General features: G+C 39.4%; 1 protein-coding gene across 5 annotated transcripts in view; it reads right to left on the reverse strand.

Moving 5' to 3' along the window:
- cdh23 (cadherin-related 23) overlaps positions 1–23,112 on the reverse strand; it is a 258,601-nt gene that overhangs the window by 46,526 nt on the left and 188,963 nt on the right. For 3 of the 5 annotated variants that reach the window (XM_083540380.1, XM_083540382.1, XM_083540381.1), the window contains 15 exons: positions 22,481–22,670; positions 21,936–22,081; positions 21,519–21,738; positions 20,548–20,700; positions 20,167–20,280; positions 17,555–17,703; positions 12,879–12,939; positions 10,922–11,070; positions 9,511–9,646; positions 7,115–7,503; positions 6,804–6,905; positions 6,086–6,235; positions 5,815–5,943; positions 2,559–2,687; positions 2,146–2,373 (listed from right to left, as the gene is read on the reverse strand). In XM_083540380.1, coding sequence (XP_083396506.1) covers positions 2,146–2,373; positions 2,559–2,687; positions 5,815–5,943; positions 6,086–6,235; positions 6,804–6,905; positions 7,115–7,503; positions 9,511–9,646; positions 10,922–11,070; positions 12,879–12,939; positions 17,555–17,703; positions 20,167–20,280; positions 20,548–20,700; positions 21,519–21,738; positions 21,936–22,081; positions 22,481–22,670 — 2,445 coding nt within the window. The other 2 variants (XM_083540383.1, XM_083540384.1) reach the window with 2 other exon arrangements.

The raw sequence follows: 23,112 nt of genomic DNA on the forward strand, positions 1-23,112 counted from the left end.
TACAATAAAATAAAAAAATGACAGATGCATATATATATATACAGTATATACATATATATATTTAAATAAAATATATTTATTTTAATAATATATATAATAATATATATTTAAATTATATATACAGTACAGACCAAAAATTTTGGACACACCTTCTCATTCAAAGAGGTTTCTTTATTTTCATGACTATGAAAATTGTAGAGTCACACTGAAGGCATCAAGGGCTATTTGACCAAGAAGGAGAGTGATGGGGTGCTGCGCCAGATGACCTGGCCTCCACAGTCACCGGACCTGAACCCAATCGAGATGGTTTAGGGGTGAGCTGGACCGCAGAGTGAAGGCAAAAGGGCCAACAAGTGCCAAGCATCTCTCGGGGAACTCCTTCAAGACTGTTGGAAGACCATTTCAGGTGACTACCTCTTGAAGCTCATCAAGAGAATGCCAAGAGTGTGCAAAGCAGTAATCAAAGCAAAAGGTGGCTACTTTGAAGAACCTAGAATATGACATTTTTCAGTTGTTTCACACTTTTTTGTTATGTATATAATTCCATATATAATTCCATGTGTTAATTCATAGTTTTGATGCCTTCAGTGTGAATCTACAATTTTCATAGTCATGAAAATAAAGAAAACACTTTGAATGAGAAGGTGTGTCCAAACTTTTGGTCTGTACTGTATATATATATATATATATACACATGTCTAAAAGGTCTAAGTACACAATGTAAATTGAAAAATAGACAAAACGGATTCAACAAGTTCATCACGTAGCCAACAAGACAAAACCATTTCTTCTGCCATACAAGGAAGTTTTTAACACAAAGAGAGAAAGAGCGAACAATTCTACCAGAATGTAAGAACATGAAACCGGAACTAGCAGAATATTTAAAATTGTTACTTCCTGATTCAGAAAAAAGCACACTTGTTGGTTTCCTGTTTTTGCAGTTCATCATTTTACATTTCCTGTCTTTAAATGGTAAATGGTAAAATGTGCCAGCAGGTTGAAACACTTTGGTGTTAATACTCAGCTTAGGCATCACTCTTACCACAAGAATTTAAGGTTCACTCAGGGGTTCACTAGAAGTTCAGCACTTTTTATATAATTATATAGATATAAATAAATAAATAAATAATATATATATATATATATATATATATATATATATATATATATATATATATATATATATATATATATATACAATACAAGAGTATTGCACATTGCTGTTTGTATACCAACTACGTCTGCTCATAAATAGAAAAAAAACAACATTACATGGTCATGATTTTGATGTTTTTTCCCACATTAACAATCACAATAGCACTCACATTTGTAAAAGAGAGCGCTTTCAACTGAAAAACATTTTCTAGTCGCAGTAAACCTCTACAACAATCCTGTCCGTTAGCTAACTAGCTAAAAGTAAAATTGAATTACAAATTTGAAATTGTGCATTTAGCAAATCAAACTACAGTAGCTATTCAGTCAACTTTTCCCCGGTTTTTGTTTAGAATTAAAAGGAAAATAGTTAGGATTATATAACTGCTGCTTCATCCAGACGTTTAGCAGGCAGTGATTCTCTACAAGTCCCAAACAGTTATGTTTTTGAAACAGTGTGAAAACCACACCATCACATGAAATTGCACGTTTTTTTTTCTCAAGAATTGTGTTTGTAAGCATAGTGGACGAGTACCTTACGTGTTCTAAGTCTGTCGCTAGTAGATTTTCAACAGTTTTACGGACTTGGAAAACACTTATTTGGTTAGAAAACACAAAGAATACGTAGATGCAACTCCACTTTTTCAATATAACAGACATTTTGTTATCTATATCACACGATAACCCACTATGTCCCAACCCTTTCGTAAGTATAGTATTTAAATATTTTAGCCATCAATCGTAATATTCAGCCCAGACCAATACAAACTGACTAGAGGTATGAAAAGCACTAGGGTTTTCTATAAGAGCTTCGATATCTTGAAATTTCTCCTAAAAGATGTCCTACTGCTTCTTGACTACATTCTTTATTCATTTGCTTTCATCGGCCTTCATCGATTCCTTAAAAAAAAAAAAAACTTTGTACAAACATAAGATCTTATAAGATGCTGGACATGGAGTTTCCCAAAAGAGGAAATAATAAGAGGAACTTACCGATAGTGGCGGAGTTCCATCATCCTCCACCGTGACAGTGAGCATGTACTGCTGCTGTCTCTCTCTGTCAGGAGGTGAAGGCCGGGTCACAATCTCTCCACTCATGCGGTCCATGCGGAATGTTAAATCCTGGTTGCCATCGGTGATGTAATAAGACAGCACAGCGTTGGGTCCGATGTCCCGATCTGTGGCTACAACACGCAGGACCGACGTACCGCCTCCTACATTCTACACAGAAATACATACATAAGTACTGGATTTGCTAGTGTTTACGATTCAGTGGTCGATTAAACAGAAGGATTTTAATTCAGCTTCAGTAAGCTGCCATTGTTAAGTTCCTGAAATGTACAACCCTCTGTGTTTCAAGAGTTCTCGATCTTGCCATGATTTCTTCCTCCACTGATTGCACTCACCTCACTGACACTGACATTGTAGCCACGGGGGCTTTGGACGACAGGTGCATTATCATTTACATCCACGATGTTCACAGTGAGCGAATGATCCGTAGAACGAGGAGGAGAGTCGCTATCTAGGGCCCTCACCTGCAAAGTACACACATGCAAAGTAGAAGGAAATTATGTGGATTGAAATGTTGTAGGCCATGACACTGAAGGGTCTGTCGCTCATTGTGTTTTAAGGATTCTCCCAAATTCTCGCTTTTTCTAAGCATTTTTTATCAGTTATGTTGACTTTTTTTATGTCGCCGAACCCTGATATTTTGAGCACAAGGGGGGAAAAATTTGCCATTTAACGTCGGTTATCTCGGTGCAGCCGCAGAAGAACTCGCGGAAGTGGCGGAAAAATCAAATCTTACAGCTGCTACAGGTGTTGTATTGTATACTGGTGAATCTCTGCTGTTAGTTAGTGCTAGTGTTAGTAGTGTTAGTAGGGGCGCGGCGCGGCTTTGGGAAGAAAAGAGCAGCCGGTGAGAGAGTGCCGGTGGGAAGGCACGTACCGGGAAACACATGAGCGATAACAACGACCGCCGTGAACCAACATATACCAACAATAACGGACAGTGAGAGTGTGGAAGTTTAAATAGGAGCTGGTGATGATGATAAACGAGCACCATATGTGCGCGATTAAAGCCGGGAGCTTCAGAGAAAGCGGCCGAGAAAGCACCTGACACACTGAAGGGGGCCGAAGGGGGCGTGGCAGGTGGATTCCTGACAGATAAACATGTACTGTATGTATTTTTATAGCATGCCTTCATTAAACAAATCGCGGCAACGCTGTTGTGTAAAAAAAACCTTCAAAAACACGTGCATGCACATTCTCATTTATTAACGCACATCATGTACATCAGGGGTCTCCAATCTTTTCCAGAAAGGGCCAGTGTGGGTGCAGGTTTTTATTCCAACCAAGCAAGTCCACACCAAATTCTACCTGTTCAAACCTAATGATCTTCATTTTCAATGACTATCAGGTGTGACCATTGATTGGTTGTAATGAAAACCTGCACCCACACTGGCCCTTTCTGGAAAAGATTGGAGACCCCTGATGTACATAAAGAAATTTCAAGCACGTTAATATATTGCCGCCATTTTGATTTTCGTTTATCTCGATCATCGGTTATCTCTATGCTTTTTGGCAACCTCCAAGGACATCGACATAACCGGGTTCCACTGTAAATCTAATGTATATAAATATTCATATGTATGTACAATAAACATATACATACAGTGGTCCTGATTTCTTAATTTTTTTGCATATTTGTCACACTTTAATGTTTCAGATCATCAAACTAATTCAAATATTAGTAAAAGATAACAAAAGTGAACACAACATGCAGCTTTTCATTGAAGGCTTTTATTAGTGAGGGAAAAACAAAATCCAAAACTACATGGCCCTGTGTGAAAGTGTTTGTCCCCCCTGTTAAAACTGTGGTTTATCACACCTGAGTTCAATTTCTCTCGGCACACCCAGGCCTGATTACTGCCACACCTGTTCACAATCAAGAAATCTCCTAAATAGGGCCTGCCTGCAAAGTGAAGTAGACCAAAAGATCCTCAAAAGCTAGACAGCATGCCGAGAGCCAAAGAAATTCAGAAACAAATAAGATAGAAAGTAATTGAGATCTATCATTCTGGAAAGGGTTATAAAGCAATTTCTAAATCTTTGGGACTCCAGCAAACCACAGTGAGATCCATTATTTACAAATGGCAAAAACATGGAACAGTGGAGAACCTTCCCAGGAGTGGCCGACCAGAATTACCCCAAGAGCACAATGACGACTCACCCAAAAGGCCACAAAAGACCCCACAACAATATCCAAAGTACTGCAGGGCCTCACTTGCCTCAGTTAAGGTCAGTGTTCATGACTCCACCATAAGAAAGAGACTGGGTCAAAAATGGTCTGCATGGCAGAGTTCCAAACCGCTGCCGAGCAATAAGAACATAAAGGCTCGTCTCAGTTTTGCCAGAAAACATATTGATGATCCCCAAGACTTTTGGGAAAGTACTCTGACAAGACAAAGGTTTAACCTTTTAGAAGGCGTGTGTCCCATCACACCGCATAAAAAAAAAAAAGAACCTCATACCAACAGTAAAATATGGTGGTGGTAGTGTGATGGTCTGGAGCTGTTTTGCTGCTTCAGGACCTGGAAGACTTGCTGTGATAAATAGAACCATGAATTCTGCTGTTTACCAAAAAAATCCTGAAGGAGAATGTCCGGCAATCTGTTTGTGACCTCAAGCTGAAGCGAACATGTGTTCTGCAGCAGGACAATGATTCAAAACACGCCAGCAAGTCCACCTCTGAATAACTAAAGAAAATTTAAGACTTTGGAGTGGCCTAGTCAAAGTCTTGATCGGAATCCTACTGAGATGCTCTGGCGTGAACTCAAAAAGGCGGTTCATTCTGGAAAACCCTCCAATGTGGCTGAATTACAAGAATTTTGCATAGATGAGTTTCCTCCACAGGATGAGCAAAATTTCTCCACAGCTGTAACAGACTCATTGCAAGTTATCACAAACGCTTGATTGCAGCTGTTGCTGCTAAGGGCGGCTCAACCAGTTATTAGGTTTAGGGAGCAAACACTTTTTTACACAGGGCCATGTTTTGGATTGTGTTTTCCCTCAATAATTAAAACCTTCATTTTTTTTTAAACTGCATGTTGTGTTCACTTGTGTTAGCTTTTACTAATATTTAAATTAGTTCGATGATCTGAAACATTAAAGTGTGACAAACATGCAAAAAGTAGGAAATCAGGACAACACTTTTTCACACCACTGTGTGTGTGTGTGTGTGTGTGTGTGTGTGTGTGTGTGTGTGTGTGTGTGTGTGTGTGTGTATATATATTACAAATAATACAGTAATTAGGTGCCAATGTAAAGAAACATTATTATAGTCAGTCCAGTGTAGAGTAATCTTCTGTGTCAACAGCTGATATATTAACGCTGGTGATCTCAAATGACAGGTTTACAGTAATGCAAGTGATTATAGTATTGTTTCTATAGTAACAATAAATAAACTCTTAAATGGTTTCAATTGTGCAATAACAGGGGACGTTCCAGAACATTAAACACACTGAATAAACCGATAAAATAGGTACTTTTTTTTAAAGACAAATGTAATTGTATTTAATTTATCTGAATGCAATTCCTTATTATCCATGTTCATTTGCAAAAGCAAAAACATTGTGCAACATGTGTAAAATTAGCCCTCACCTTAAGTAAATAGCGATCTACTGCTTCCCGATCGAGAGGAGCATTTACATAAATGTCTCCAAAAGTGTTGTTGATGGTTCGAATCTCGAATATATCCCTCATGTTCCCTGCCACCAATGTGAAGTTTACCTGGATGTAGCAAACGAAAAAGAACGAGGAGCTTCAACAAAAGTATGAACAAGTGCCAGAAACCAGCGAGTGAACCAACATCGGGTTGCATCTCAGGTCCCACTGTAGGATTAATACCAGACCAATCTTCGGTCTCTCTCACCAGTCCGTTCCTCCCGGCATCTTTATCGCGTGCCGTCACCATGGCCACTCTCTGGCCGATAGGTGTATCTTCTGGAACGTTCACTGATAGGTCGGACGTGAGGTCGAACTCGGGGCTGTTGTCATTCTCATCGAGAATGGTGATGGACACCTGCCAAGATTTTAAAAATATTTCAGTAGTATGCGCAGTCTAAAATATACTTAAATACAGGTAGTCCCTGTCTTACGTAGGAGACGTGTTCTGATGACCCCATAGTAACTTATTCGAAAATATTCGAGACAATATTCCTAGACTACCCAAGAGTCTTAAAGAATGGTGATCACTAAGGGTAGTATTCTGTAATTTGTTGAAAATTTAACAAATTACAGTAAATATTTGAGCAAAACAGAGCAATTTACAGTACTGTACTGTATAAACTATACAGTATATAAGTAGGTGGCTCTGGATGAGTGTATGAGTGGCATATATATATATATATATATATATATATATATATATATATATATATATATATATATATATATATATATATATATATATATAAATATACAATTCATTAAAGTCCAAACTTTCAAACTATTTCTTACCTTCTACAAGGGCACAATATGTTGGGCAAAAAAAACAAAAAAACAAGAAAGCATTTTGGTCAGACATGTACAGACATTGGACAACATTATTCAATCATTCTAGTAGTTTCCAGAAGATGCTACAAGTTTACCACAGTGGATCCTCTTTTAGGCCCTCCGTCATCAGCAACCACTGTGAGAGTGTAGGAGTCACCCTTCTCTCGGTCTATCAGACCAGTCACAGTGATTCGACCCTGCAAAACAGATACGCACAATGCAGACAAAAGAAAATGCAATCCTTTTAGAGTAATGCAAGGATTTGACCATTTCCTCTATTTTCTATGTGTATGCTACTTTGGACAAGTCATCTCAGACATCAGGTCTCAAAATAACTGCCATATTTATTTAACAACGTTTGGAAATATGATTTGTCAGTATAAGCCCTAGTTTAAAACATACTCACCGTGAAGGCATCGATCTTGAAAAGCGCAAGAGCAGCCGGTGATGTATCAGGATCGAAACGATACGTCAGCTGATTCAGATTATCTGCTGACTGAGCTCGCACTTGGATCACTTCCGTTCCGGTGGCTATATTTTCCCTCAGGGATGCTTCATAGCCGGCCATCAGAAACGACACGGCCTCGTCCAGCTCATTCAGCAGAGTGACATATACAGTGCAGAAGGCCCGATTAAAAGGAGGAGCTTGGTCTGTCGCCGACACGTTCATTAGGTAGCTGGTTTTGGTCTCGTAGTCGAGATAATCCACAGTGGTCACTAGTCCTGTACTAATATCCACCTCGAATTTACGGTCTGAACCCGAGATGAGGGCGTAGGACACGGCGCCACCATCTCCTACACACAGATGTTGAGAGAAAGAGAGAGACTGGATAACATATTGTTGTACCACAATTGTGCAGATTGAACTGGAAGTTTTGGCTATTTACATTGTGTACAGGTCCTTTTCATGATTATAGTACCTTGTTATATGTTGACCCACTTGAACCTCTTCACATTTTATAGTGTAGTATTTACATGGCATTAACCTTTGGTTGGGAAAAAGTCATTGTTTATTTTATTTCTCTAGGAGAAGTTACTATTTATGATGGACAGTGATGGAGTAAATGCAATTCTTTACTGTACTTTAGTAGCTTTTTTTGTACTTTAATAAAGTATTTCCATTTCGGGACACTATTACTTAAACTTCACAACATTTCAAGTCAAATCTCGTACTTTTTACTCAACTGCATTTTGCAAAATCAGTCGTTCCTTTTTATTCATGAGTGGATAAAGACTTAACTGGTCAAACACGCAGCAAGACACCAATCAGGGTTGAGCGCCTGCTCTGTCTTGTTTTGATTTGCCGCTTGATAACATCTGCTAAGCAACAACATTTTGAGAGGAATAAATGATGGAAGAATCTCCTGACTCTAACATGCCACAATAGCCATCTTTATTACTCATGTACAGAGTGATGATGTAGCCCACTGGTGGTGTGTTAATCAGAAGTGTGAAAACCACAAAAGTATTTTCCATCAGTAATTTAATAGACAGAGAACATTTCTGGTTCTTAATTTAGGGCTTAATTTAGGGTTCTGAGGAATACAAAGGTTATTTTACCTGAGGATACAATTGCATTGCACATTAGAGAGTCTGCACAGCTCATTTTCTTGCTTTAGTAGAAGTAACACGTATTCTGACCATAGTCTCTAAAAGTGGCTGTGTCTGTGTCTGTTTTTCCTACCGCGACTTCACATTTATTGCTGGTCAGCTGGTAGAGAGGCTTTTGCTGCACTATGTAACTTTCGGCACCTTTAATAGCTGCCTCACTTGTAGGTTGCATTGAAAAATCGGCAGCCAAATACCGTACACAGCTTTTCACCTAATACCAATAGCATAGTGAGAGACAGGGAAGTGAGACAGGGAAGTCACTACAAATATCCTAGGAGTTGTGCATCATACGCAATAATGGAAAAAACACAGCTTGCAAGTCGCTACGTTCTCAGAAATGAGCTACAAAAAGGAAACGAATAACCGAAGCAAACACTTTTATTTATGTGCATTATTTTTTACATGCTTTTTTGCACCTTCGACTTTATTATATTATACTACACTGTTTACATGCTGTCTTTTGCACCTCTTGATTGCTGCTGTATTTTCGCATTACATTGTGTTTCTTATATTCACTCCCGGATATAGTTTCTACAGTTCACAGTACTGTATATCCAAGTATACAGTAGGTTTACTGGTCGGCGCTATCTTGGTTTTGTGTCTTGTCTTGTGTTGTCTGTCTGTACTGTTTTTTGTCTGCACTGTTTGCACCAGGTTGTGTTGTGTTGTAGCTTTATGTTGTTGTTTAGTGTAGCACTAGGGTTCCGGAGGAACGTTGTCTCGTTTTTACTGTGGATTGTGTACCACTGTGTATAGTAGAAATGACAATAAAAGCCTCTTGACTTGACTTAATTTTGCCTAGTATTTCATATATATATATATATAGTGGACTTGTTTATTCAGCTTGCACATTTCTTTAATGCCATAACCTTATAACCTTCTACTTCTACTTGTTGTTCCTTTACAACAGTGTCTGCCATAGAACCATTTACTTGTACTTTTCAATAATCTCCACACATCTCTGCACTGCTAACTGCTATAGCCTTTATATTTGTTCACTGTGTATATATATATATATATATATATATATATATATATATATATATATATATATATATATATATATATATATATATATATATATGCATATAAATATAAAGACTGGATGTAATTTACAAAGGAGACAACTCTAAATACGTAACAATAATGAATTTAAAACATCCCCACATGAAAAACACATACTATACACACCTGTGTCTGGGTCAGTGGCTCGTACCACAATCACAGAGGTCCCGATTCCAGCTGTTTCTCTTAGGCCGAGTCTGTTATACTGCTGCTGGGTGAACACTGGACGCTCATCATTAACATCCTCCACATACACAATGACCTGCAGAATCATAAAAAAAAAGAGGCATTGAGGGAGACAGATGGAGCTGAAGGACTTATTTTTGTTTGGTAGATGACAAGGGAATTCACTGACATATACAGTGTATACACATACATACATACATACATACATACATACATACATACATACATACATACATACATACATACATACAAATAAAAGTTAAACTATATATTATATAGATTATATTTTATTGAATATTATATACCTAAAATACTATACCCAAAATTATCCACCTTTCCTACTATAATAGAGTCCAATCAACTGGGAAAGTTCTTCACTAGATTTTAGTATAATGTCCTAAAACCTTGTCCCAAAAGTGTTAAATGGACTTGAGGTCAGGACTATTAAGGTGAACCATGTCTTCATGGACCTCAAATTGTGCACAAGAGCATTGTTATGTTGGAACCGGTTTAAGCTCTTTAGTTCAAAACCAGGGAGCACTTCGTCACCCGATGTGTGCTTTCAACATTTTGGCAACAGTTGAAGAAACACGTGATGTTTAGGTGGCCACAAGAATTCACAATATAGTACTTACAATGGTACAAGCAACAAGAAAAAGCATAGCATTTTTTTTTTAGACAGAATATGGCACACTTCCAGGTTTTATGTATTCTTTTTCAATGTGTTTGGGTATGGTTTATGTCCTGGGTCTGGCCATGCCATGTAACTGGTTGCTTCCCCTCACATGTCCTTGTTGTTCTCAGCTTTTTCCGTTCAATCCTTTGAATATTCTGTGTTCAAATACAAAGTGTTCAGTGTTTCAAACCTGTCCATATCAAGCCTTTCATTCCAAATTTTGATTTCCTGGTTTTGATCTCGTCTTATTCATTTTTTTCTTATTCATGTCTTGTTTCCCTTTGTTCATGCTGTCAGATATAGTCATCTATAGAAACAACTAACACAAGGTATGACGGCTATTACACATAAATAAATCAAAAATGTGTAAAATTTCAGGGGTATTGAGGTAATTTTACACTTTGACATCTTCAAGATGTTAGACTTTCATGAAAATAGGACAAGATTCAGTCCTATTAACTTGAAGAGAGAGAGAGACAGAGGCTGGTGAGGTAATGACTACAGCTGATGGAAAACCAGCTTTAAACTTTAAATGAATAACAATGACAGTGTTAAGGAACAAAACATGTTTAAATGAAATGAAAATCCTTAAATAAGCACATAGCACAAGTATCCATATGTACGCGCACACACACACACACACACACACATACACACACACACACGCACACACACCCTGACGGTGCCACGCATGCTGCCCTGGTCGCTGTTGTAGGCCTCCACCTCCAGCAGGTGGGAGCTACTGGTCTCTCTGTCCAGAGCCCGTTGTCCTCGAGTGATCAGGCCAGACAGAAGGTCTATACTGAACTGACCACCACTGTTACCTACACAAGACAAATACACATTATTGTATATTAAGTCCAAGATGTCAAGAATCAGAGGTAGTTGTGGAATTACCGTATTTTTCGGACTATAAGCCGCTACTTTTTCCCCCACGTTTTGAACCCCGCGGCTTAAACAACGAAGCGGCTTATTCATGAATTTTTCCTGGGTTTTTCCCGGTTTCACAAACTTCAAGCCAAAAAACTGAGAATGGAAACGAAAAAACACAACTCACCTGTGTTCTGAGCTGCACGGCATCGGGAAAAAAAAATATTTTTTATTTAAACGCACGACGATGCCAAAAGATAAACTCCCGAGAGAAATAGTTGTGAAAGGAAGGAGGAAGACAGTGAACAATGACTTTCTTGGTAGGCTACTTTTTAGATACAAGCTATTGCAGCGCGTTGAGTCTGGGTGAAGGGAGAGCTCGCTAACTCCAGTTGCAACAGAAATCATATAAGCACAGACAGGTTTCCAAAACTCGTGCTTTTTTATTTTTCTTGGCAACATCGTTACGGGTTAGTCAAAGAAACTTAGAAATGAGCATCAGAAAATAATAAGGAAATAATCCTCGGTCTCCACACATGCAGTAATAGCGGAAAAATGCGGCGGCAGGCTATTCCCAAAATACCGCTATGCTCCTAAAGGAAGTGCAACATATTTCACCTGTTACACCATGTAACAGACATTGTCTTTCCTTGAAGCCTGTGTAAAGTTCATTAGTTTCAGTGCAGACACCTGCGGCTTATACACAGGTACGGCTTATTTATGTTCAAAATAAAAATCTTTGTCAAATTCAGTGGATGCGGCTTATATATGGGTGCGCTTTATAGTCCGGAAATTACGGTATATGATACATTATAGATACATATGAAGCAGCTACCGATATGATGCGTTATGATTCGCCCTTATTACGAGTGCGATCCAAATTTGAATTGATTCAACACAACGCGATTCAATGCGAGACGATGCAATGAAAAAAAATATGATGCAATATAATTCAATATATTACAGACAGTTCACTTTTATTTCTTTAATTCAGACAGACAGCAAATCATCAATTTAGTTAAGTGCCCTCTAATGCATGGTGCTTTACAAACAGGTCTTCTGTCTGCAAGATATATATACACACACATTTATATATTAATCGATTTTTCCCATGCACATATGTTAAAAACTATAGCAGCTTGTATCTGATGCACACTTTCGGAAATTGATGAATCACAACCCTGACGAAACACATACAGACACGGGAACCTTGGAGGCGAAAAGCACCAGTGGTTCCACGTAGTCTTATATGCTGGACAACCAAGTAAAGTAGTTGTCAATGTTTCATTGCTCAGCAGTCACCTGAAGCTGTTTAAACTCTCCAGGAGCACTGCTGCACCCAATACACTCATACACACCTGTATGATTAGCACCACACCCACTCATTTACTCTATAGTGTAATAATAGAGATCATCTCTGCATAATCACCATTAAAGCGCTCTTTACGTGCAGCTGAACTGAAGGAAATCCGCCCCTAGGGTCACATTACACAGGACTCGGAGTCTGAGACACAATCAGTGTTTACATGACTGTGGTTTCTCATTACTTCCTTCAACTCACAGGCTGTTTTTCTCTGAGCTGTCTGTTTTTTTTCTTGTTGTTTATTGTGTTTGCACAGCACCTGACTCTGTTATGATGTGTGCTGTGTATTCTTGGCTTGTATGGTCACCCTTGGATCAGGTGGCCATAAAGTCATAAACTAGAAACTCATAAATCGTGGGTAGAAAAATATATATATATATAAATAAATAAATAACTCACCCGAGATAATTCGGTATAGCACCCTGCCATTTTCTCCCTGGTCTGCATCTGTTGCCTGGACCTGTCCACACACACACACACACACACACACACACACACACACACACACACACACACACACACACACACACACACACACACACAAAGTGAAGTCTTATAGCAGTGAAACCTCATTTACAGCTCAAACCATAAGCACTAACAAGTGCACACACACAAAAACACACGCACACACACACCTTTAAAAATGTAGCTGATAACATTCGAATTCGAATTCTGAAAGCAAACAATAAAATAAATGAAAGTCTTATTTATTTGTGATGTTTTTAGTCACTAGTTAACAGGTTGCCAAGACAACATCAGCTTCACAATAGTGGCCTAATCAGAGGAACCACACTAAGAGGTTCACACTCACACACACATATACACACACCGACTGAGCAGGGCCCCTTCTTCAGACTCATTAGTTTTATAAAAGGTTTTTGGGGACAAGCAGAAGAAAGAGGGCGCAACGGGAGGAGGGAAAGAGTGAGAATAAAGAGTTGGGGGGTCACTCTGAGATTGTTGAATAGACCGGGTTGTACCATATCTGTTCCTGCGGGGGTCTGAAACTTCACACCAGCGCTTTATTTATTAGCAACTCACTATAAATCGCTCCATAGAGAGTTTAGAGGAACACCACAGATTAGTGCCTTGGATGAATATGACGAGGCTAATAGAGTTGCGCTGTCTTGTCGGTTTCTAAAAGACGAGTCAGATTTGTCAGGATTTTGAGCGCTCCCTCTTGGGCCTGCCAGTCTTTTTTTTTCCATGCTTGCTCTTCATCTCAGAGGGGAAAAACGGAAAAGGAAGCAACGCCACTGCGACGACACATTCACTGCCTTTCCAAGGTAAAGTTTAGTTTTTTAGTATATAGTTCAGAAGTTTGTGTGTGTGTGTTTGTGCAGCTTGTATGGAAGTCACAATAACCACCCACAAATTGCATTAAAGTGAGTATATGTGTCTCTTCTATTGATGGGATTCTTCTAATGAGTGAACGGATGGCCTTTTGCGGACATTCTCTGGCATTTCGGACTAATTTCACATCCCAGTGTGTGTTTGCTAAACGCTAATTTTGTGATCAACCCAGAATTTAACACACTGACATTTCCGAAGACCACTGAGGCGAGCAAAGGGGTGGGGGTTACTCATCATCAAATCAGGCATGTTGTATGTATATTCATGTCTGCGTGTGCAGGAGGAGCTCATTTGTATTATGCTAAAGAACATCCTGGAAGGCTCACTTGTTCAGAAATAGATCTCACACACTAGTAAAATCACTGCAAAATTGCAGGCGTGTATATAAGCAGACCAAACAGCCTTACAAGGACAGGAAGAACTGACATTTTTGACTTACAAGGACAATCAGCTTTTAAAAAATGATGATAACAAACTGTTAATGATGTGAATGGAAGGTCCTTATATGGATAGTGAAAACAAACATACTGTACGCATATGTGTGCTGCTTTTAAATACTTTCTGACTCGGAAAGAGTTCACGAAATGCTTAAACGGATCATCTGAGAACTAATATGTTTATTTCCTGCAATGACACAACTTTTCACAAAATTTTAAAGGGCCCAAACAAGCAAAAAAAACTCCACGACTCCATGAAAACATTACATCCAGACCAAAAAAAACCATAACCAAAAAAGGTCCCGAAAGCCTAAATCTTAAAATAACAAAATCTGCGTTCAGGAGGAAAAAAAACGCAAAACTTGAAAAGATCCAACCCACTTTCTACATCCACAAAAACCAAATATATATACTCAAAATCAATGCAGCGTAAAGAGATAAACAACCAAACCCTAATTTAACAAACTCCTGCCCACAGAACAAAGATTAGCTTTATAATGAATGTACAAAAGGCCCCCCTTTAGAAAACGTACATTAATAAAACAACCACATTAACAACAAAAAATCATAGATTTCAGGCCCAAACTCTTTGTACTTTGTATTTACTCAGCAATCAGACAAACCGTCTCATTAACCATAAGAGAGGACAAAAAAAGAGAGTCTGCTGAGAGATGACTGTTTGCAGCTGCTATAACGTAAGTGACAACAGGAACAGGATGTGCCAAAACATCACATGAAACTATAATTCGAGGAAATATTGATGTCCTTTAAATTCAAAAATGCACCCGAATCACACCAACAATTTTAGCATCCATAACACTGATTTGGATTCTGTGTAGCGGATGTATTTTAGCCCAACGTACTTCACATGTGCTAAAGAAACTCCTACATATACCACATCCTGCGCTCTGCACAGAAACCATTTGCAATAATCCACAGTCCAGATCAGAGCCGCTGATTATATTCTGCTTTTTCCTCTTCAGATCCAGACATCATGGAGTCCACAAACAGCACCTTTAACCTCACCTACACTACTCTTACTTTCACCTATCCGCCCCCACTGACCAATCTTTCCACTGCTGCATACTCTGAGCTTCATCACCCGCTTCCCACCATCATCACCGCTGTGTGTCTGTTCCTCGTGTTCGGAGGGTGTGTGATCGTCCTGGCGACGTGCTTCTGGTCAGGAAGGTCTGGCGCATGTAACGAGGGATGTGCTCCAGGAGAATGCGAATACGCCGGACAGGTGGCATCCGACGAGCCTCAGCTGAAACTTTGGAAGCGCCTCGGTTCTGGACGATACTCGTTTTCCTCATCGTTTCGGAGAACTCCACAGCGTTCTGCACTGAACAAATCTAAGCGTTCGTTTCAACTGGAGCAAGACAGGAAAGAACTGCAAGCGCAGCTCACTATACCTTGCTTGCTACAGTACGCTACCGAGATTTAAACACGAAAACACAGCCATGTAGGGCAACTAAAATACTCGGTTAACAACTCAGCGCCGTGCTCTTTTTATATTTTAGTTCAATTTCACCCTCAAGAATGCAACTCTGAGGCCAGGAATCCGGTAACTAAGAAACTTATGGTCATAAACTTAGTGGTGGATGAGAAAGAGATACATAGCAATGCTCCAGTAAAATTGCTCCCTTTAAACTTTAGATTTAAAAAGTACAAAAGTATTTGCCTTCAAATGTACTTAAGTATCCAAAGTACTATGATTTATTATGGCCATAATGTCCTATTATCATTTTTGTCACAAGACTTTTGCTTAATCAATTCAGTTTATGTTAAAAGACTCAGAAGAAATGACTCTTAGCACACTAATCTATTCATAGAATGATATTAATGAGTCAAACAATGATTGATATCGATTACAATTATTATGATCCCAAAACTCTGTTCAATTACTTCCTGCAATTAAAGCCACGGGTGCTGTGGCAAGTTAGTTTCTGGAAGGTTCTTCCATTATTTATTCCACTTAAAATGTTTTGCTCGCTGTTGACTTGACGCTGAACTGTATTCTTGGTGCTAAGTAGATACCACCAAGCGATGGCATTTGGAAAAGCTTTTGAAAAAGGTTGTCTCCCCAGATGGAATACTTCAGTAAAGTACAAAGACTGGAAAAAAAAAAAGCTACTTAAGTACAGTAACTAAAACTTTCTTTCGGCTTCTCCCATCAGGGGGCGCCACAGCGGACCATCCACATGTTTGATTTTGGCACATGTTTTTACGCTGGATGCCCTTCCTAACGCAACCCTCCTCATTTATCCGGGCTTGGGACCGGCACTAAGGCTTGTGCAACCCTAATGGCTGGGGTCGGTTCCCTGACCGGGGATCAAACCCGGGTAGCAGCGGTGAGAGCGCCGCATCCTTACCACTAGACCACCAGGGAAACTACTTAAGTACAGTAACTAATTACAATTATTTCGTCACTGTCCACCACTGCATAAACTTTGCTGCAAATGGACGACATTAATAGTGACATAAACCTTGAATACGGTTCAGTGATTTATTCTATAGGCAGCTACTATTTAGTATAATTTTACAATGATGCCATAATACACATTCGAAACTCACAAACAGTCATCCTGTATACAGTTTAGCAGCTTTCAGTTTGTGTGGTTTTAAATGTAATTTTTTTCAATTGTGTTCAACACAGCAGGTGTGTTTCCTGTTGAGGCACACACACATAGAGAAGGTTAACGTCATTCATTTGTAGGAATTGTGGAAAATTCATTTCTTTGTGTGGAGAAACAAGGTCACATTTCTGACACACAAACAACTTCTGATATTTCTAATGATCCAATCCATAATTTCTTGAAATGTTTGCAAAATACCTTACAGTAGACATGGTTCACTTTGTCGTAGACACCCTTTTTCTACGTTTATTAGATTTTATTTGAATTCATTTCTACAAAACAGAGATCTTGGCAATTGTGATGACTGAAGCTCTGCACCTGAGCATGGGGCAGCCTGATTCCTGCCCATGTGGGCCTCTATGAACAGGGTGCTTTGGTTTATTCAAACAAACAAGCAAACAATTTAATTACATTTATTAGGAATAAAGATATTGCATAAAATTATAATATTGCCAAACGTAACGTGTTACACATCTATTTACCAAAATCACAATATTTACTTTAAAAACATTCCTACTTCGAAGTAACAGTGATTTGGTTAATTTCAAAACGTTAATTTCTATATATTATATCAGAGTTTGCACTGTTACCTGTGGTATGTTTGACATATTATATGCATATGTTTTTTATGTTATTTTGTCCGTACCTGTAGTACACTGGTTCCTCTCGGGACGTTCTCCAGAATAGTGGTCTCGTAGCTGTTCTGAAGGAATATGGGTCTGTTGTCATTGACATCCAGCACTTCTACATAGACAGTGGCTGTGCCTGTTTTTCTGTCTCCAGCCGGACCGTTATCTACAGGAACAACAATACCATGCAACTGTCAAGAATTTGGTCAGTTGGAGAGGAATGGTCAAGGCAATTAAAAGGTTGTGTGTTCGAATCCCAGAAGCGCTCAAGGTTCACAACTGACTCCCAATCTTGTTACATTGATGTATTTCTTTTCTGTTTTACTTGTAAATTGATTTAGAGGCAAAAAAAAAAAAAAAGCATCTGCTGGATGGATAAACATCTGTAGATTGCAATGCTACATCAAACACGTTCATCAAGTTTATAACTCAAAGATACATCCGTGTTCTTGGGGTGGAATTTTATTGTAGAAATAATACTAAACTTGTCAAACTAACAGTATATCAATAATAGACTATAAAGAAATTTCCTTAATTAGACAAATGAATTAAGAAAAAAGAAGTATTTCCTTGATGTACATAAGTTTTAGAACACATTAACATTGGGAATGATACAGTGTAATGTTATTTTGATTGAAAAATAAATTAATTTTGTGTATAAATATCGCATGTACAAGGTGGAATCAAAAGGTTACAAGACTAATGTTGCTAACTGGTGCTATTCTGATCACGTCTGCGATTTCATCACGGACAGCACATGGTAGAACAAAGAGCAAACGTGAAATTCTGCATGAAACTGGGCAAATCTGCCACAGAGACTTTGGACATAACACGTTTGACGTACGCCAATCGACGTTACGAGTCGTTTGACGTGTTTTGAGTTTTTAAGAGCGGAAGAACATCACTAGAAGATGACAAGAGATCAGGAAGACCTTCAACGAGCTCAAACCTGGGAAAATGTCGAAACCATTCGGCAACTTGTGCGTAATGATCGTCAGAGAACAATCCACATGATTTCACCTGCACACCCAACCTACTCACCAAATTCTGGCACATATTTCACCCTCTTCCAAAAGATGAAGATCCAGCTCAAAGGTCAGTGTTTGACACCATTGCGGAGATCCAGCACGAATCGCATAAAGGTGCTTAAAGAAGACTTCGAGGACACGTTCCACAGGACACATTGCTGTGCAAGGGGACTATTTTGAAGGTGATAGTGTGTAAATGTAGATAAATAAAGTACTTCATTGTAAATAGAGCTTGTTTCGACCCTTTTTGATACCATCTTTTACATTAGTATTCAGACCCTTGATTCAGTACTTAGTTGAAGCACCTTTAGCAACAATTACAGTTTCGAGTCTTTTTGGCTATGACTCGACAAGCTTGTCCCAACTGGATTGGGTGATGTTTTGCTATTCTCATTGGCAAATCCTCTCAAGCTGGGTCAGGGGGACCGTCAGTAGACAGTTATTTTCAGTTCTCCCCAGAGATCTTCAAAAGGGTTCAAGTCAGGGATGTGGCTGGTCCACTCGGACATTCACAGAGTTGTCCCTAATCCACTCCTGTGTTGTCTTGGCTGTGTGTTTAGGCTTGTTATCATATAAGCAGGTGAACCTTCAGTCCAGTCTGAGGTCCAGAGGTCTGTGGAACAGGTTTAAATTGAGGACATCTCTGTATTTTGCTTTATTCACCCTCAACACTGTCCAGTCTCTAAGTTCCTGCTGCTGAAAAACACCCCACAGCATGATGCTACTGCCATCATGTTTCACTTTTGGGAATTTCCATAAGAAAGAACATTTAGAAACGAGGCCAAACAGTTCAATCTTGGATTCAATTAACCAGAAAATATTGAATATTGAATATTTTTTAATACTTTTAAAATTAATACTTTCAAGATTAATGAGAAAATTTGAACGATTATAGACTTGTAAAACTAAAAAACTTTAATTTATGACACTTGACAACATATTAAAAAACACAATATCTACGTAAACTTATTTAAAGACCCTAAAATGTACTTTTTATATAAGAAAAGCAAACATGACCATATTATTGCTTATAAATGTATTTTTATTTGCCAATAACAAAATTTTCATGAACATTTTTTTCTGATAAAATGAAAAAAGATGTGCTGTAGCAGGGCAAAGTGGCTGTAAATATACATTTTCTCTTAATGGTGAATTAGTTTTTTAAAAATATTAATTTCCATTTCAACACAATTTAGACCCGATTCAATTCTCTAAACCTTTTGATCTTAAATCCTATTCGGCATTTATTAAAATATGTTCGTGTGAATGAGTAAAATTAGCATGCGTGAGTGTAGCAGTAACACGTGAAGGGTGTAAAATGCTACACTCGGTTCTTGCCACACACACACACTGCACCTATACCGCCAAAGTTTCGCTCCAAACAGGAAACCTCAACGCTGCCTGCACCATTCACGCAGGAAGTGAAGGTGTTTAGCATCATATGTGCATCCTGCTGCATGCAACACTGAACCTGATTACTAAACTTACCTGTAGCTGAGACAAGACAACACGCGCACGCACGAACGCACACACACACACACACACACACACACACACACACGCAATCATGGATGGCTACAGGTGCAGATTAAAAGGCTCACCGATAGCTTCGATGATGAGGGTGTATGAGGCTTGTGTTTCTCGGTCCAGATCCACCACTGTGCGCACCACACCGTTCCTAAAGCCCACGCTGAATTTTCCATCCTGATTTCCACCTGTACCACACACACACACAAACCACACACACACATATTCTAAGTGTGATGTTTTCTATTTCACATTCAACACTATAAAATAAAGAGATCAGTATCCAAATTTAACACACATTTGAGGCCCCTTTACACATTATTACGTATGTCATAATCATGTAAATGTGCACACACACACACACACACACACACACACACACACACACACAAATCTGTCCCCAACACCCTCTCTGTAGGGTGTAGCAGTATAACCCAAAGAGTTTGACCTCTGACCTGTGATAAAATAGCTGAGTTCAGCATTAAGGCCAGCATCGTTATCAGAACAGTTGAGCCGCACGAGCACGTAATCCCGCGGAACGCTCTCCAACACTGACGAGTTGTACACACGTGGGAAGAAGGTTGGGGTCTCGTCATTCATGTCTAACACTAGAAACAGACGGATAAAAAAAATGACAGGCAGAGAAAGAGGTGACGATGATTTTGTGCTAATTTGGCAGGTTAACAATGATAGAAATGATAGACAGAAAGATAGACAGGGAGACAGATTAACAGCCGGAAGGATAAATCGATAGACAGATCAATACACATATCAGCAAACTGACAGACTGAAAGACAGATACAGGGACCAACTAATTCACCAAAGGCAAACAGACAGACAGACAGACAGACAGACAGACAGACAGACAGACAGACAGACAGACAGACAGAGAGAGAGAGAGAGAGAGAGAGAGAGAGAGAGAGAGAGAGAGAGAGAGAGAGAGAGAGAGAGAGAGAGAAGGAATTACATAACAGACTCCAGACAAGCAGACAGACATATAGATGGATGGACGGACGGATGGATAGACGGACAGAGAGAGAGAGAGAGAGAGAGAGAGAGAGAGAGAGAAAGAGAGAGACAGACAGACAGAGAGACGGACAGACAGACAGACAGACAGACAGACAGACAGACAGACAGACAGACAGACAGACAGACAGACAGACAACATAAATGCATACAAACAAATGGATAAATAGATTGCTAGGCAGACAAACAGACAGAAGAGCAGATAAACCACACAGAATGACATCCTGACAGCCAGTCAGCAGACAATCAGACATAGACTGGCAGACAGACCTACAGAAAGACACACAGACCAACCAACATATCACCAAATAAATAAACACCCAGACAGACAAATAATCATAGAACCTAAATGCCCTCTGCCCCATGTTACCCAAAATCTAATACTCATTTTTGATCGTACCTGTGATGGTGAGGGTGCTTGTGGAAGTGTGTGGAAATTGGCCTGCATCAAACGCCACTAGCCGCAGCTGGTACTGAGCGATCCGCTCACGGTCGAGTACAGTGGTAGAGAACAACACACCTGTGCTGCTGTTGAGACGAAAGTCCAGCCGGGGAAGGCCCATCTGAAGTACCAATGTCACCGCCCCATTCTCCGCCTCGTCTGGGTCCTGGACATGCACCTGCATGGCCACAGCAGAGATATAATTCTGTTTGGGATAATTGCTCATAATTTGGGGCTGTACTTATAAATATGGTAAACACTTTGCAACAAAAGCAAAAATGAATATTTGGAAATATCTTGAGATATATTTTTCCACATTGCTCATCCTTAATGCATGCTCAAGAAACAGAACTAGACTGAGTAACCCGAACCAACCCTGAAGACAGACGAGTCGACAGGAATCCCCTCAGGCACCTCGGCGATGAACGGCAGGTTGAGAAAAGTGGGGTCATTGTCGTTAAGGTCCAGCAGACTGACATATACTGTGGTGCTGGCTGAGGAGCGCAGTGGCGGATTTCCACCTCAAGAGGGCAGTAGAGCATTACACACACACACACACACACACACACACACACACACACACACACACACACACACACACACACACACACACACACACACACAATTGACAACCTCAGTCTTGACTTCTGTTCAGTCATAAAATCCACTCAGGTGGAAGAAATCATTAAGAGGAAAGAAAAATGGGGCTGAGAAGCGATTATAGAATCAGACATTCAGTCAATGGGACATGGACGGGACAAAAGCAACACTACGTTTGCTATATAAAGTCTGGTCTCACTACCAAAAACAAATTCGTTATACATGAATTGTATTGGAATTATTTATAATTTAATATGTAAAAACAGTTTTGTTTTTTTTCCCTAAAAGATGGAATGACTAACAGTGTGTTCTGTACTTACGATCAGTAGCCGAGATGACAATAGTCCTCATAAGCTGGGCAGCTCGAGGATCCAGACTCTCTCTGTCCAGCACGGCGCCACTGGTGCGGATTTTACCGGTTCTGTTGTTGATAACGTAATAAGGGTTTGCTGGACTGATACTATACACGACTGTCCCGTTCTCACCGTTATCAGCATCCAGGGCTAGTACCTAAAAAAAAAGAGAAAGACAGAAATAAGTGGCTGACAGGGTGGTAAGCACACTGTCCTGACACTTTGGCCCCTGGCGAAATCGAATGGTAGGCAACCTAACCCACCCAAAGGGCATGATGGGAGATTTCTGTGCCTTGAGGCGTAGCACAATGCTGTCTCAACCCTTTCTGTTACATTTTTAAAGAGGCGATCGCTTCACAGCACTAACGCAGAAATGCTGCAAATTGCCTAATTGGTCATTAGAGAAAACAGAGGGTCTTTCAGTCTTTAATTATTGAGAAAAAGACGACAAGGGTACTAAAAAGGGGGGGAGAAAGAAAGAGAGAGAAAACTGAGTAGGCACTAAATGTAGTTCATGCTCTTACAAGCAACATTAGAAAGCAGTGTATTTTAAAGTTCACTCAACTGAGTTGGATTGTAATTACAATTTTTTCTGCTTT

The sequence above is a fragment of the Silurus aristotelis genome (assembly GCF_946808225.1).
Source record: "Silurus aristotelis genome assembly, chromosome: 4".
In the NCBI taxonomy this organism is placed as follows: domain Eukaryota; kingdom Metazoa; phylum Chordata; class Actinopteri; order Siluriformes; family Siluridae; genus Silurus; species Silurus aristotelis.